The sequence below is a fragment of the Schistocerca cancellata genome, chromosome 9, assembly GCF_023864275.1.
Source record: "Schistocerca cancellata isolate TAMUIC-IGC-003103 chromosome 9, iqSchCanc2.1, whole genome shotgun sequence".
NCBI classification, from domain to species: domain Eukaryota; kingdom Metazoa; phylum Arthropoda; class Insecta; order Orthoptera; family Acrididae; genus Schistocerca; species Schistocerca cancellata.
In genome coordinates, this window is record NC_064634.1 from 440,774,902 (window position 1) to 440,791,699 (window position 16,798).

Genomic DNA, 16,798 nt, shown 5'->3' on the forward strand with positions numbered 1-16,798 from the left:
TTGCCTCATCAGGAAAGAGGGAAGGAGAGGGAAAGACGAAAGGATGTGGGTTTTAAGGGAGAGGAGTCATTCCAGTCCCGGGAGCGGAAAGACTTACCTTAGGGGGAAAAAAGGACGGGTATACACTCGCAAACACACACATATCCATCCACACATATACAGACACAAGCAGACATATTTAAAGACAATCCCGGGACTGGAATGACTCCTTACCCTCTCCCTTAAAACCCACATCCTTTCGTCTTTCCCTCTCCTTCCCTCTTTCCTGATGAGGCAACAGTTCGTTGCGAAAGCTTGAATTTTGTGTGTATGTTTGTGTTCGTTTGTGTGTCTGTCGACCTGCCAGCACTTTCATTTGGTAAGTCACATCATCTTTGTTTTTAGGTATATTTTTCCTTCGTGGAATGTTTCCATCTATTATAACCATGTTCATAATGAGTTACACCAACTCCTAGATACTGCCTCAAAAATTAACTACCGCCAATTGGCTATATGAAATTCAGTTCATTTTGCTAAGAATTCATTATTAAACTTCCTTTTTGAGTTCTGTTCTGTTTGATAGATGTATTCAGTACAAAAAGTGGTCATTGGAGTGCCACCTTACCACTATGCAGTGTTATGCCTAGTTACAGACTATGCACTTTCAGAGGAATCACATAGATCTAAATAACTTGTGCATGTTAAGCTATGTACCAATTTGAGAAGGTACTTTGTTGATGGAGCACTGTTACCTTTTGTTCTGAAGTTTCAAAGAGCTCAGGCAGAGCATTTCCTGCTCAAAATAGGACATTTACAAGTACCGTCAACTGATCTCAGGAAACAAGGACAATGTGCACACATTGTGGCAGTCTGTCTGTACTTGTCACATGCTGCTAAACCCTTACAGGCGCTGCCCATGTTACATGACTAAAATGCTGGTCCATTTGATAGGCAACAGCAGAACGACATAAAAGACCACACAGCAAGGCAAATGAAAACTGCCATGATTAATTCCATTACAACTGTTGCATTAAGCGTCAAAAGAAATGTTGGCTTTTTTTATAAAATGACCATGAACTTTTCTCAATATAATCATGACATCTTTACTAACAGCCTTCCATTCTTGCTAAGTTCTTTATTCTTTACATCCCTGGTGTCAATAGTAACACTGTCATTTGCTTCAATTGGTTTGAGAAATACCCACTAGAATTTTGAATTAAAAAGTAGGGTCACCAGCCAGGAAGTAATGGTCTCTATCATTTTTGTCTTCCCATTTTTCTAAGCACTCTTCTCACTCCATAAAAGATTTTTGCACACAAAAAGGCAAAGCTTCCACATTAAAAACACTGTTCTCATAAAAAAAGTGTGTTTTGTCTTCAATATTATGCACTGCTTTAAGCATATTATCAACATGGGGCATACATCTTAAGATTGTTTGCTGAGTGTCAGTACCACCTAATGGTTGAACAGTTTTTTTATATAATCAGTAGGTGCCATATTGGAAATACTAAACACTACAAAAATAGACTGAACCAGACAACGCCCCAAATGTGCATACATTTATACGCTCCTCCAGAGGTACCACAGTGAAGCTGAACTCCGCACCCTATGTGAGTGATGGCAGTGGGGCTTAAAGCAGGGTACAAATTAGCCAGACTACTCATCCTGTGTTTGATAATGAGAGCACTTAGTGGCTTCCAACACAACATAACGTCAAATATTTTCTAAACTTTTTCTCACTTGCATGATTAATGTCGAATATTAAACACATTTGCTAATTTCTAAAGTAATCAGATGTCAACGGCTGCTTCAAACATTTGAGTTTGATTCTTAAAGACTCAGGGATTTATTTGTTTCCAGGCTATGAGTAATGTCAAACTTTATCTGCCGCAAGATTTAACAGCAAGGAAGTTATTGCACTGCATAGCTAATTTTCCATACAATAATGACTTACACCAATTATAAACAGCTATTTCCTGATGCACGTATGCAAACCACATACCCTTGCCCAGTTGACATACCTACAAGGAGCTGATACCCACATCATACTAGCGCATTACATAAAATTTGTCTTGCCGAACAACAAAAATATTTATTAAGATATGTTAAAATACCTACTAACCATAACCCCATCACCATACTATTGAACAGATATAAATCTGTCGTGATACTTTCCCTGCCTCAAGTTTCGCAATTAAACACTCTTCTGATATAAAAATATATACTTAATCTTTCAACATAGTGCACAAAAATGTCAGAACCCCATAAGCAAAATCTTTCATGACATTGTCTGTTGCATAGGCAACAGCAACAATACGCAAATAATTTTGCATTTAAACATCACTCATTGAAGGAGAAGAAATGCTTACATAGGACACCAATTTACGGCTGCTGATGAAGCTGCCAAGTCAACATACACAATTTCTGTGTCCATCGCTATCCCACTCCTGCTCTCAATCATCTTCCTCAAGGTTCACATTCCAGTAATAGACATAGATGCTAGACTTGTCCCATACATCCTCCCACTACCACTTATTCCAGTCCTGTCATAAGTATCTCCTACCTCATCAAAGACAGTGCCACCTGTGAAAGCAGGCAGCCATGGTGTATACTGCAACTTGGCTGAAATCACTGTGCGGCATTTTATGTGGACATGGACACTAACAAGCTGTCTCTCTGGATGAATGGACACTGCCAAACTGTGATCAAGAAACAGAGGGATCACACAGTAGCTGAAAACGCTGCCCAACATGATGTGCTTCACTTTAATGACTGCTTCACAGCTTGCGCTATCATGATTCTTCTCACCAAAACATACAACGCATCCTTCGACCCTTCCAAGTCTTTGCCAGTCACTGTTCCCATATGCATCCATCCCCTTCCCTGCTCTTAATCCAGTCTTACTCACACCTTCTGTCATCCCAGTACACATTCTCTCCTCTCATTTACCCCCATCCTCCCAGGCCCACTCCAGTTTCTCTCACACTTTGTGGCCCTAGTGAACCTGCGTAGTCCTTTCCAATCCCCTGCTTCTGTCCTTATCCACTTCGACCCCCATCCCTCCCAGTACAGCTTTCTGATGCTGCACCTACAAAGCAGCCCACCATCCTGCCCCTACTACGTCCATGAACACTCCCACAGACAGCACTATAGCATCTTCTCCATCAGCACCCCAGCTGTGACTGCTGCTCACTGCAACCAGGCCATAGCATCTGCAGATGACAGGATTGTGCCTGTGCGAATGTGTGTGTTTTCTGTATCTGAAGGAGGACTATATCCAATAGCTTACTCCATTTTAAACATCCGTGTCTGCTACTCAACACCACTGCATTGTACCAGTTCATCCTATTTTATATTATTGTTATTGTCTCTCAGATTTTTCATTGTTTCATTATTATTTTGATTTCCCTTGACAGCAGGCCAAGAAGGCTAACCATTAACTGATTGAATGTAGCAGCTTTATCCACCCATGTATCAGTTTTACAAGGAGATTGGACATGTTGCAGTATTAAAGTTGAACAAAAATCTAATTCATATATGAGGTACAACAAGAAAGTAATGAGACTGAAGTGGGAAAAAAATGTTGCTTACCATTTTAGTCAAGTTTAGTGTTGTCTCCTTCAAAGTAGTTCCCTTCTGACTGCACACAGTTTTTCCAACACTTCTACCATTGATGGTAACATTTCTGGAACTCATTTTCTGTAATATTCTCCAAGACTCTTGTCACAGATTTTTAGACATCTTGCGTTGTTTGAAAATGTTGTCCCTTGACCACCGTTTTGACCCTTGGAAATAGAAAAAAGTCGCACGGAGTGATATCTGGTGAATACGGTGGCTGTGGTAGTACTGAAATTTGTTTTGAGGTTAAAAATTGCTGTACTGACAGAGCAATATGGGATGGCGCATTATCGTGATGCAGAATCAAAATCTTTCTCATACCAGTATCTTCAGTTATTATTAGACGAACCATTTCTCAATTGATCTTCAGTTCTTCTGCAATCATTTTCACGGATAATCTTCGATCAGATCGTATGAGTTCATGCACCCTGGCCACGTTGACACCCGTCCGTGAGGTTGATGGTTGTCCACTGCAGTCTTCATCTTCAACATTCGTTCTGTCTTCACTAAACATTTTATGCCAACGAAAAACTTGAGCTCTTGACATAACCTCCTCTCCAAAAGCCTTTCGAAGCTTACTGTAAGTTGTTTGTGTTTTCACCCAATTTAACGCAAAAAGAAATGGCATACCATTGCGCAATATTATGCGGTTCCACTTCCGTGACAAGAGACACAAACACATGTTAACTTATTACAGCACAACTCACGACTGAGCAGTTGCATCAATGTGCCACTTGGACTAGAAGCAGCTTATAGACCAAGGTCAAAGATATTGTGCCTATACAAGCATGCAGGGTTGACACATCTTGCAAAGAAAATCAGTGTCATTACTTTACTGTCGCACCTCGTATATAAGCAGTTACGCAAGTACTGATGACCTAGTTTGACAACGTAATCAGCCACGACCTCACAGTAGGAACTATTCTGACATTTGTCAGATATAATTCATGGAAACCAAAGAAAACCCAAATTAGAATGGCTACATGGAGATTAGAGCCTCTATTCTACCAAATGCAATACCTGTTTATTTACAACAGTGTGTGACAGGAAGCCAGCAGTTCACTACCCTTGGCAGGGTAGCAGTGGAGTGGCGTGTAGTTGTCTGGTTGCAGCAAAATTTGTCATGGAAACATCATTGATAAAACATCCCAGCGATGCTTGGTGATGGTATTGCCTCTCCCCAGGGAGTGTGCTGTAGAGCAGTGTGTGCAGAGGTAAGTAAGTGGCCTGCAGTATCTGGCAACTTGCAGTATCACATCACCAGAGAAAAAATGATGTCAGCAACTCAGCGTGTGCACTGAAGCAAGGAGCACGCTGCAGTCTGGACTGCGGGTGCAATGACTGAACACAGTTTCACAACTCAGGCCAGGACATGCCAGAATGCACAGAACCCCACCATGGACCCCATATGAGAAGAAAGCTCCCAGAAGTAATGCCTGTGCTTGCAAGCTGAGGTGGACAGCAAAAGTATGTCCGCACAAGTGAGGATGGTTGATTGGTTGCTTGGTCCCGGTCTTGAGCAGTAGCCCTCCAGTGTAGGAAGCTGGCAGTGAGTGGAAGTAGGTTCAGGGGTGCCCCACTGACAGGAAGACGCTAAGACCACAACATTGGACTCAGATCCAACAACAAGCCTGCAGCTATGAAGCTATAGATGGCCAAATCTCATTGTGCCAGCTTGTAGATTCATGTCAACTTGTATACCTGCTTAGACATCCCTTCTAAGTTGCAGCTGTCAGACAGCATCCATTGGTATAAAAATGAGGGGTATTTATACGGGCTTGGTGCATACCTGTTTTGCCAAGGTACTGATTACCATCATGTACGTCCCAACACAGCCCATGGCTTGAACATGAAGAAATTAGTTTTTGATATTGCTGTGGGTCTGCTTTTCTGCATCCTCAATGATATACAGGGTGTCCCGTTTGTCTTGACCACCCGAAATAAATGTTTGTCCAGATGCAAATTACTAAATGGTTACAGCAAATGTTCTTTAGCCATCAGGGGGACATCAATCAGCATGATTTCCTTCGTTGTAGCTTTGTTTTTTACAAAGATATGAACAGCGATATGACTTTTTTAAATGGTACCCTGTATTTTTTTTCGGTAATTCATTTCCTCTCCTAAAGACCTATTCAGAAATGTATCACAGTGCACCATTCACTGAAAAGCAACGTTATTAATTACATAACACTACATTGACTTTGAGCCTGGGATCACAAACTCATCCACTTGCTGGAGTTGTCAGAAAACAAATGAAAACCAAGTAAAAACATAACACAAAATTGATGTTGACTCTCCTGTACCATTGCCCAAGACTAGAACGTCCAAAAGTGCTCAAAACGGTGACCCTGGACACCAATACACTGATGCACTCATCGAATGAAAGAATAATTGACTGCTTCCAGTATAGCCTGCTGAAGAGAATTACAAGCAAGCACGATACGTTCCTGCATCTTCTCTGGAGTTGTTGGAATATCGCGATAGACAACGTCTTTAATGCATACCCAAAGATAAAAGTCCAGAGGATTTAAATCAGGAGACCTGGCAGGTGAAGTAACTGTTCCTCCTTGACCAATCTATCAGGCAGGATACCTTTGGTTCAGAACACGACATGCACGAAAGGCATTATGTGCTGGACATGCATCATGTTGATACCATAAAAGCATTCCGTTTCTTAGCCGCACTTCGTCCAGAAGAGGAGGAAGAATTCGTGTGAGGAAGTTGGCATACGCTGTGCCATTTCGACTACCACTGATGAAATAAGGGCCAATAATTGTAGTGCCAAGTATCCCACACCACATGTTAACTCCCCAATGACGCTGATGTTCCATTGTCGTCGTTGGACCAATAATGCATGTTCCTTGTTTTTACCTGTCCTGTGAATGAGAAGGAACATCCATTGGTAAATACAACATTGTGTAAGAAGTTCTGGTTGGCAAGGATTTGCTGCTGTGCCCACTGATAGAACTGTACATGATTCTGGAAATCATTCCCATGCAATTCTTGATGTAGGTGTACATTGTAAGTATGGAAACGATGACATGTAAGAATACGATGTAGGCTACACTGGTTTCAGGAATGCCAATCTCATGTTCAAGCTGTCGTGTGCTCACATGTGGATTCGTAGCAACGGAAGTGTGAACAGCAACTTTGGCAGCTTTGTCTATGCGAGTGCTGTGACGATTGCGGGGTCGTTGTGGGTTGAAACTTCCCGTTTCCTGAATCGTCACAACAAGATGAGAAAACATCTGTTGGGAGGGTAGGTTCTTGTCAGGTTATTGTTCTCTGTACAGTTCAGCTGCCTTCATAGCATTTTGCCTACTTTCAACAACAGCAATAAAAGAAACATTATGTCGATGCACTTTGTAGGAAGAACAGCCTTTCCTGTATGCCTACTCTACACAGTAGAAATTAAAAGGACTAAACTACTGTACTAAATGTACCTGTACATAAGAAAACAGTATTGCGATTACTGTTCTGCTAATTTACATTCCCCATAGATGAGTAGCATTTCTACCTTCTCTTCATTGGTGTACATTCTACTCACACAACTCTTCATCTGATAATGGTTGAAGGAATGACAGGTGTGCATTCTACTTATGTTTACATTTGTCCTCTGTCAACGGCAGCACGTGGATGTGTTTCATTACCCCGAGTACCTGCACTAAGTATGAGAGCATCAACGTCAATGTTCTGTTATGTAATTAATAATGTTGTGTTTCAGTGAATGGTACACTCTGATACATTTCTGAATAGGTCTTTTGGAGAGGAATGAAAAATACAGTGTGCAATTTAAAAAAGTCATTCCGCTGTTCGTATCTTTGTAAAAAAACAAAGCTACAGTGAAGACAAACATGCTGATTGATGTCCCCCTGATGGCTAAAGAACATTTGCTTGAAACATTTTGTAATTTGCATCTGGACAAACAGTTATTTAGAGTGGTCAAAATAAATGGGACACCCTGTGTAGCAGCTCTAGTCTCTCAGCTGGCCCATAAATGTAGTAGTTATTACCCAGTGTTGTTGTCAGTTCTTGTTGTATTGGCAGGAGCCCATGATGTAACAGCATCTGGTCAGCCCCACTCTCACCTGCTTGCCCAGCCTCTTGCATTGGCTGTGGCAGTGTCACTACTTTATTCAGCAACGTCAAAAGATAGTGTATATAATTGTTTTGTTGACTACAGTTACTTAGTGGACACGCCTTCCCACTGAATTCGCAAGCTAGAGCTACGCTGTTCACTCATGTGAAGCGCCAATAACTGTGCACACAATCAGCTGACACCAAGATCAGGACAGTGATATTTACTTTACATTTTGGATACTGCAACTTCCCATTTGTGTACTTGAAAAATTGAATTATATCCCTCCAGTGGTATTGGTTCAAGCATGAAGTCAGTTGGTTTTTCTTTGGTTAAAACTGCAGCATATTTAAGTTGGTTGGTTGGTTTGGGGAAGGAGACCAGACAGCATGGTCATCGGTCTCATCGGATTAGGGAAGGATGGGGAAGGAAGTCGGCCGTGCCCTTTCAGAGGAACCATCCCGGCATTGGCCTGGAGTGATTTAGGGAAATCACGGAAAACCTAAATCAGGATGGCCGGACGCGGGATTGAACCGTCATCCTCCCGAATGCGAGTCCTGTGTCTAACCACTGCGCCACCTCGCTCAGTGCAGCATATTTAAGAACTAATGATTCAAAGTATTGATTACATGTTCTGATACCTGTCATTGGTAATTTTCTGTTATAAGAGAATCACCCAGGTTCTTTATGAAACCGTCAAATTTAATGCTCAATAAGTGTCTCACTTAGTCATTCTAGAGTAGAGATTATGTTTGTAAACGAAGCCATAAATGTATTTTGTCATTACAACTTTAAGCAAGATAAATGGGGGTAAACACATTCAGACGCCAGTCTGAATGATCATGTTCACATTTCGCGTCAAAAAAATCATTCAGTGCGTATTTATATATTTTTAGTGCAATATATAAACAAAGGATGAACATGACATTTCATGCTGTATATTATTTAGCCAGGAAAATGTATAATAAGACGTACCGCTACATAAATTTACTCCCAAGAGACTTTGATGCTTTCTTCACTTACCTTAACACATATAAACCCATCGTAAAACGTAAATTCTCTATTGTGGGGTACCAGCAGCGGAAACTTTTTGAGAATTAATAGTTGATCATCCATTACACGTATTTGTTACCCACGATGATCCTGCTGTTTGCTGATGGAAACTGAATTTTTGCCTTGCACTACTTAGAGGAATAGCTATTTCCTTCTTTGGGTCTCACAGATCATGCTACCCAGAATGTAAATATAATTTAAATTTCACGCACCCTACAACAAATGCCACTCGCGACTTCCTTAGTTGTTGAAGCACTCGCTAGGTGGAAGGCAATCGTATGTCACGTGACTTTATCCTTATGTCGTAGGAGCAGAAAAGTTCATCCATTTTGGATTCGAACATGGCGTCGTCTGATATAATAACAGAGGTAGAAATACATCCTGATATACAGGAAGTGGAAATAGAAACAATTCCTGTGGAAATACCGTGTGAAACAGTAGAAACTACAATAGAAAGTGTTGATGGACAGCCTATGATAGCGTTGCAGCCGCTCCCTGAACCTGGACGTGAGGAAGTGATACTTCAAACACAAGAAGAAATTGTAGGCAGTGGCGATCCATTATCTGTTTACGACCAGATTCCTGTTCCTTCGGAAGGTGATATATACGTCGAGTCTAGTCCAGGACCGTCAAGAAGAGGATCTCGAAAGGGAAAAAGAGGCGTGAAGTTACGAGGAAATGAACACATCATCGGTGAAATATCGGAGACAAAGTCCCGCAAGTGGGAACAAAAACAAGTTCAAATTAAGACATTGGAAGGAGAATTTTCCGTGACAATGTGGGCTTCGGGCACCGACGACGGTAAGTTACAGCTGTAGACTGTGCTTGGTATTGTAAGACAAGTTCCTTTCATTGTATCGTAATAATATTGCACTTTGTTCAAATTTGGAAGAATTGATGATGCTAACGTCATCATCTTAGCTCGGGGAGTGGCGATCGATACTGAAGTTCCAGCTGTTGTGTCTGAATATGATCCTAATGAAATGGTGATTTCTGTCAGAAATGTAAACAATCTTTATTTTGTTTGTTTTGATACTTTGCCGGCCATGAATGAAGTAAGGGCGCAGCCATATTTTACAAATGGCTTCTTTTGTGGTATGGCGGATGGTAGCCATTTTCGTGAACAGTAGCTGTATCGTGCTTATAGGCACACTGGGGGATATTGCTATATCAATATCTACTATTAAAATTATATTCTGCGAACAATGGGAAGCGTTGATAGTTTTGTAAACACCTCCAAGACATTTTCAACGTTGTTGAAAGGCCAGAGATCGTAAAATTTGAAATCGATTTTGGCGCTAGTGTCACTAGAAAAAGTTCGTTATTACCGTACATTATTGAATACCTACAATTTTTAATCATGTTCGTCGTTTGAACAATTGCCGTTGCATAGTTTAGAATTAGTGTACCAACAGTTTCTGTTTTCATCCAGCTTATTGAACTGAGAGTAATTCGAAGCTCGCCTGCCATAAGCTTAAGCCTTTGTAATATTTTGACAGTAGAGTGCGGTGGTGTTAGAAAGCGCTATAAAATCGTGTCTTTGCTATTAGATCACAGATTGTAGATTTTTTTTGGGAGAAAAGAATATTGCCCAAAATTTTTTACCGACTTACAATTGGTACGAACTACAGTTTAACGGTTGTGGTTGGATCGGCGAGAAAACATCTCGATTCTTGACCAAATGTAATAGTTCCTCATGCCGGCACTATTCTCGGATTGGAATGTAGCAACTGCTATAAAGAACAACCTCCGTATACACCCACAACTCATGTGTTGGAGTTGCAGACTCTGATTATGAGAGGCTGCGTGTGACCAGGCTTTGAATTTTCATTTCAGATGATGTATCACATAACGAATTAATAAAGAATTTGTAGTTACGATAGCGCAAGCTTTTGTATAATAGCGGAATATGTAACCTCGCATTGTCTATGAACAAAACAGTCGAATTATTTTTGTATTGCATAAAAGTTAAGGATTCAAAGGAGGCGACGGTTTTCATACTATTCTTGTATATTTGCCTCAAGACAAGAAAAATTTAAGTTTAGGTTAGCCGGGCGTGACTTTCAGACAAAAAAAAAATGTGGTTTTTGCCATAGACTAAGTCTGACAACCATTGTTTCTTTTAATACTTTCTTTGTATGGTATCCTCGCATTACTAACTATGCGGTTTATTTATAAGGCAGTTATGAATACCAATTTTGGTAAGCGCAACAAATTGTATAGTGCTGAAACACTAATTGCGGTAGCACATTAATTGGACGATTCTCAAACTATGAGCATTAAAAGATAAATAAAGTTTCAAAACAGGCACAGTATTTTTCACTCACAATTGTTCCTAAACTTTAAAAATCTCGTTCTCATACTTATTAACGTTACTGTAATATTGTTTAACCTATTGAAGGAAAACTTTATTAACAAAAAATCAGAGGTTGGAAATACTTTTAATAACCATTTTTTAAAATTTCGTGGAGGAAATAGTATCCAGATCTTCATTAGGAAAGAAAGCAAATTTTAAGAGAGGTTAGAACTGAGACAAACCTTCAGTTTGAGAAAGAAATCAAAAAACATAATTCCAGCTTATTACATCAGCATAAACAGCCATTGGTTAAGAATTTTCAACTGTCAGCAGATATTTTAACTCCACCCAATTTTAACTCAGTCAATGTGAAATGTCAGCTATCTTTATTGCATCAAAATATTCGAGGACTGAGAAATAAAATTAATGAATTAACTATCTGCATAGATGAATTAGAGTCTTCAAACCCAGCTGACATAATCTACCTCTCTGAACATCATGTGACCACTGGTATAGAACTTTTAAGTGTTACAGGGTTTAGGTTAGCATCTCACTTTTGTAGATCAGAAATGAAGAAAGGAGGAGTTGCCACATTCATCAGGAACTGTCATAAATTTAAGAACATAGACATTCATAAATTTTGCCTAGAACAGCATATGGAAGCATGTGCAACAGAATTAGATTTTCACAAAAAATCTTTCATAATATTAAGTGTATATCGAGCACCTGCGGGTAGCTTTAATCTGTTTGTAAACCACCTTGAAGCTGTACTGGCCCATTTAACAACCAAAAACAAAGAAATAGTGGTTGCTGGTGATTTCAATGTAGATTTCCTTAAAGACTCTCCCAATAAGAACGTATTTGAGTTAGTACCACTATGGAAACGTAGTAGATGAACATGGATTGGGGCTAAGAAATGAAAGAGGAAGCCGCCTGGTAGAATTTTGCACAGAGCACAACTTAATCATAGCTAACACTTGGTTTAAGAATCATGATAGAAGGTTGTATACATGGAAGAACCCTGGAGACACTAAAAGGTATCAGATAGATTATATAATGGTAAGACAGAGATTTAGGAACCAGGTTTTAAATTGTAAGACATTTCCAGGGGCAGATGTGGACTCTGACCACAATCTATTGGTTATGACCTGTAGATTAAAACTGAAGAAACTGCAAAAAGGTGGGAATTTAAGGAGATGGGACCTGGATAAACTGAAAGAACCAGAGGTTGTACAGAGTTTCAGGGAGAGCATAAGGGAACAATTGACAGGAATGGGGGAAAGAAATACAGTAGAAGAAGAATGGGTAGCTCTGAGGGATGAAGTAGTGAAGGCAGCAGAGGATCAAGTAGGTAAAAAGATGAGGGCTAGTAGAAATCCTTGGGTAACAGAAGAAATATTGAATTTAATTGATGAAAGGAGAAAATATAAAAATGCAGTAAATGAAGCAGGCAAAAAGGAATACAAACGTGTCAAAAATGAGATCGACAGGAAGTGCAAAATGGCTAAGCAGGGATGGCTAGAGGACAAGTGTAAGGATGTAGAGGCGTATCTCACTAGGGGTAAGATAGATACTGCCTACAGGAAAATTGAAGAGACCTTTGGAGATAAGAGAACCACTTGTATGAACATCAAGAGCTCAGATGGAAAACCAGTTCTAAGCAAAGAAGGGAAAGCAGAAAGGTGGAAGGAGTATATAGAGGGTGTATACAAGGGCGATGTACTTGAGGACAATATTATGGAAATGGAAGAGGATGCAGATGAAGATGAAATGGGAGATACGATACTGTGTGAAGAGTTTGACCTGAGTCGAAACAAGGCCCCAGGAGTAGACAACATTCCATTGGAACTACTGACGGCCTTGGGAGAGCCAGTCCTGACAAAACTCTACCATCTGGTGAGCAAGATGTATGAAACAGGCGAAATACCCTCAGACTTCAAGAAGAATATAATAATTCCAATCCCAAAGAAAGCAGGTGTTGACAGATGTGAAAATTACCGAACAATCAGTTTAATAAGCCACAGCTGCAAAATACTAACACGAATTCTTTACAGACGAATGGAAAAACTAGTAGAAGCCGACCTCGGGGAAGATCAGTTTGGATTCCGTAGAAATACTGGAACACGTGAGGCAATACTGACCTTACGACTTTTCTTAGAAGAAAGATTAAGGAAAGGCAAACCTACTTTTCTAGCATTTGTAGACTTAGAGAAAGCTTTTGACAATGTTGACTGGAATACTCTCTTTCAAATTCTAAAGGTGGCAGGGGTAAAATACAGGGAGCGAAAGGCTATTTACAATTTGTACAGAAAGCAGATGGCAGTTATAAGAGTCGAGGGACATGAAAGGGAAGCAGTGATTGGGAAGGGAGTAAGACAGGGTTGTAGCCTCTCCCCGATGTTATTCAATCTGTATATTGAGCAAGCAGTAAAGGAAACAAAAGAAAAATTCGGAGTAGGTATTAAAATCCATGGAGAAGAAATAAAAACTCTGAGGTTCGCCGATGACATTGTAATTCTGTCAGAGACAGCAAAGGACTTGGAAGAGCAGTTGAACGGAATGGATGGTGTCTTGAAGGGAGGATATAAGATGAACATCAACAAAAGCAAAACGAGGATAATGGAATGTAGTCGAATTAAGTCGGGTGATGTTGAGGGTATTAGATTAGGAAATGAGACACTTAAAGTAGTAAAGGAGTTTTGCTATTTGGGGAGCAAAATAACTGATGATGGTCGAAGTAGAGAGGATATAAAATGTAGACTGGCAATGGCAAGGAAAGCATTTCTGAAGAAGAGAAATTTGTTAATATCGAGTATAGATTTAAGTGTCAGGAAGTCATTTCTGAAAGTATTTGTATGGAGTGTAGCCATGTATGGAAGTGAAACATGGACGATAAATAGTTTGGACAAGAAGAGAATAGAAGCTTTCGAAATGTGGTGCTACAGAAGAATGCTGAAGATTAGATGGGTAGATCACATAACTAATGGGGAAGTATTGAATAGGATTGGGGAGAAGAGAAGTTTGTGGCACAACTTGACCAGAAGAAGTGATCGGTTGGTAGGACATGTTCTGAGGCATCAAGGGATCACCAGTTTAGTATTGGAGGGCAGTGTGGAGGGTAAAAATCGTAGGGGGAGACCAAGAGATGAATACACTAAGCAGATTCAGAAGGATGTAGGTTGCAGTAGGTACTGGGAGATGAAGAAGCTTGCACAGGATAGAGTAGCATGGAGAGCTGCATCAAACCAGTCTCAGGACTGAAGACCACAACAACAACAACAACACTATCATTCAACTTAATTCCCACAGTAAAGTTGCCCACTACGATAGCCACTTGCTCACAAACAGCCATTAATAATATCTTTATAGAAAAGTCCAATGAACAAAATTATATTACAAAACCAATAGTCAATGGCCTCTCAGACCATGACATGTAGTTCCTTCTGTTAAATGTTAATACTGAACAGGATATAAAATCTGTTAGATCTGAGATCAAGAGGGTAATCAGTAAGCCAAAAATTGATCATTTTAGGACACTCCTCAGAGACATTCACTGGACTGATGTTTACAGTGCTCATGGCATGAATGAAAAAGATAACATTTTTGCTAATAAAGTGCTTACCTTATTTGAACACTGCTTTGCCCCAAAACTTACCAAGGTTAGAGCAAAGTCTACAAAGAAGCCATGGATTACTCGAGGAATAGGGGTATCTTGTAAAACAAAAAGAAAACTGTATCTGTCAATCCGCAACATTTCCAATGTTGATGCTATAGCACATTATAAGAAATACTGCAAAATATTAAAGACTGTAATACGGATGTCAAAGCAAATATATTACAAGGAAAAGATAGTCATATCAGATAACAAAATAAAGACAATATGGGATATAGTGAAGGAGGAGACCGGTAGAACCAGACATGAAGAGGAACAAATAGCATTAAGAGTAAATGATACATTGGTGACAGATGTGTATAGTGTTGCAGAACTTTTTAACAAACATTTTATAACTGTTACTGAAAAGATGGGGTTGTCAGGTTCGGTAGATGCCGCTATGGATTACCTTAGACCAGACATTTCAAGTAACTTCCATAATATGAATTTGACCCTCACTACCCCAACACAAATAATGTCCATCATAAAATCTTTAAAATCAAAAACATCTAGTGGGTATGATGAAATATCAACAAAGTTAATTAAAGAATGTGATTCTGAGCTAAGTAAAATATTAAGCTATCTGTGTAACCAGTCGTTTATCAGTGGAATATTTCCTGAATGGCTGAAATATGCTGAAATTAAGCCACTGTTTAAGAAGGGAGATAAAGAAATAGCATCAAATTTCCGTCCAATTTCACTGTTGCCAGCATTCTCAAAAATTTTCGAAAAAGTAATGTACAGTCGTCTTTATAACCATCTTATCTCAAATAACATACTGTCAAAGTCACAGTTTGGATTTCTAAAAGGTTCTGATATTGAGAAGGCTATCTTCACTTACAGTGAAAATGTGCTTAATTCATTAGACAAAAAATTGCAGGCAACTGGTATATTTTGTGATCTGTCAAAGGCATTTGACTGTGTAAATCACAATATCCTTTTAAGTAAACTAGAATATTATAGTGTAACAGGAAATGCTGCAAAATGGTTCAAATCTTATATCTCTGGCAGGAAACAAAGGGTGTTATTAGGAAAGAGACATGTATCAAGCTATCAGGCATCATCCAACTGGGAACTAATTACATGTGGGGTCCCACAAGGTTCCATTTTGGGGCCCTTACTTTTCCTTGTGTATCTCAATGACCTTTCATCAGTAACATTACCAGATGCCAAGTTTGTTTTGTTTGCCGATGATACAAACATTGCAATAAATAGCAAATCAAGTGCAGTCTAAGAAAGATCAGCCAATAAAATATTTGTGGACATTAATCACTGGTTCCTAGCCAATTCATTGTCACTAAACTTTGAAAAAACACACTACATGCAGTTCAGAACTTGTAAGGGGTGTCCCAAGAGTATATGTCTAACATACGATGACAAGAAGATAGAAGAAGTGGACAGTGTTAAATTCTTGGGATTACAGCTTGATAATAAATTCAACTGGGAGGAGCACACCACAGAACTGCTGAAGCGTCTTAACAAATCTCTGTTTGCAATGCGAATTTTGTCAGACATAGGGGATATAAAAATGAAAAAGCTGGCATACTATGCTTACTTTCATTCCATAATGTCATATGGGATTATTTTTTGGGGTAATTCATCAAGCCAAGCTAAAGTTTTCCGGGCACAAAAACGTGCAGTAAGAATTACATGTGGTGTGAACTCAAGAACATCCTGCAGAAGCCTGTTTAGGGAACTAGGAATACTAACTACAGCTTCCCAATGTATTTATTCCTTAATGAAATTTGTCATTAAAAATATATCACTTTTTCAAACCAACAGCTCAATTCATGGAATCAATACTAGAAATAAGAATAATCTTCACAAGGATTTAAAGTCACTTAGTCTTGTACAAAAAGGTGTGCATTATTCAGGAACACACATTTTCAATGACTTGCCAGCAGCCATAAAAAGCTTAACAACCAATGAAATTCAGTTTAAGAGAAGCCTAAAGGCTTTATTGGTGGCCAACTCCTTGTACTCCATTGATGAATTTCTTAGTAAAACCAACTGATTTGTATATAAGTACAACATAACTTCTGCACAATTTCAGTGCATTAATGTGTTCACTGAAAATTTGTGTGTCTGTGTGTGTGTGTGTGTGTGTGTGTGTGTGTGTAAG

The 16,798-nt window shown here is 39.4% G+C and overlaps 2 protein-coding genes across 5 annotated transcripts in view; one reads left to right on the plus strand and one right to left on the minus strand.

Moving 5' to 3' along the window:
• The window catches only part of LOC126100262 (E3 ubiquitin-protein ligase FANCL), a 189,326-nt gene extending 180,370 nt beyond the window's left edge, over positions 1-8,956 (minus strand). For all 4 annotated transcript variants that reach the window (XR_007522145.1, XM_049910852.1, XM_049910851.1 and 1 more), the window contains exon 1: positions 8,699-8,956. Coding sequence is in view for 3 of the 4 variants with exons in the window: in XM_049910852.1 (XP_049766809.1) it covers positions 8,699-8,791 (93 nt within the window). In the remaining variant the exon portion in view is untranslated. The remainder of the gene's footprint in view (positions 1-8,698) is intronic.
• Positions 8,957-9,042: 86 nt separating this feature from the next.
• The window catches only part of LOC126100263 (transcriptional repressor protein YY1-like), a 100,167-nt gene continuing 92,411 nt past the window's right edge, over positions 9,043-16,798 (plus strand). The window contains exon 1 of the mRNA XM_049910853.1: positions 9,043-9,529. Within this exon, the coding sequence (XP_049766810.1) occupies positions 9,070-9,529 (460 nt within the window). The 5' untranslated portion in view covers positions 9,043-9,069. The remainder of the gene's footprint in view (positions 9,530-16,798) is intronic.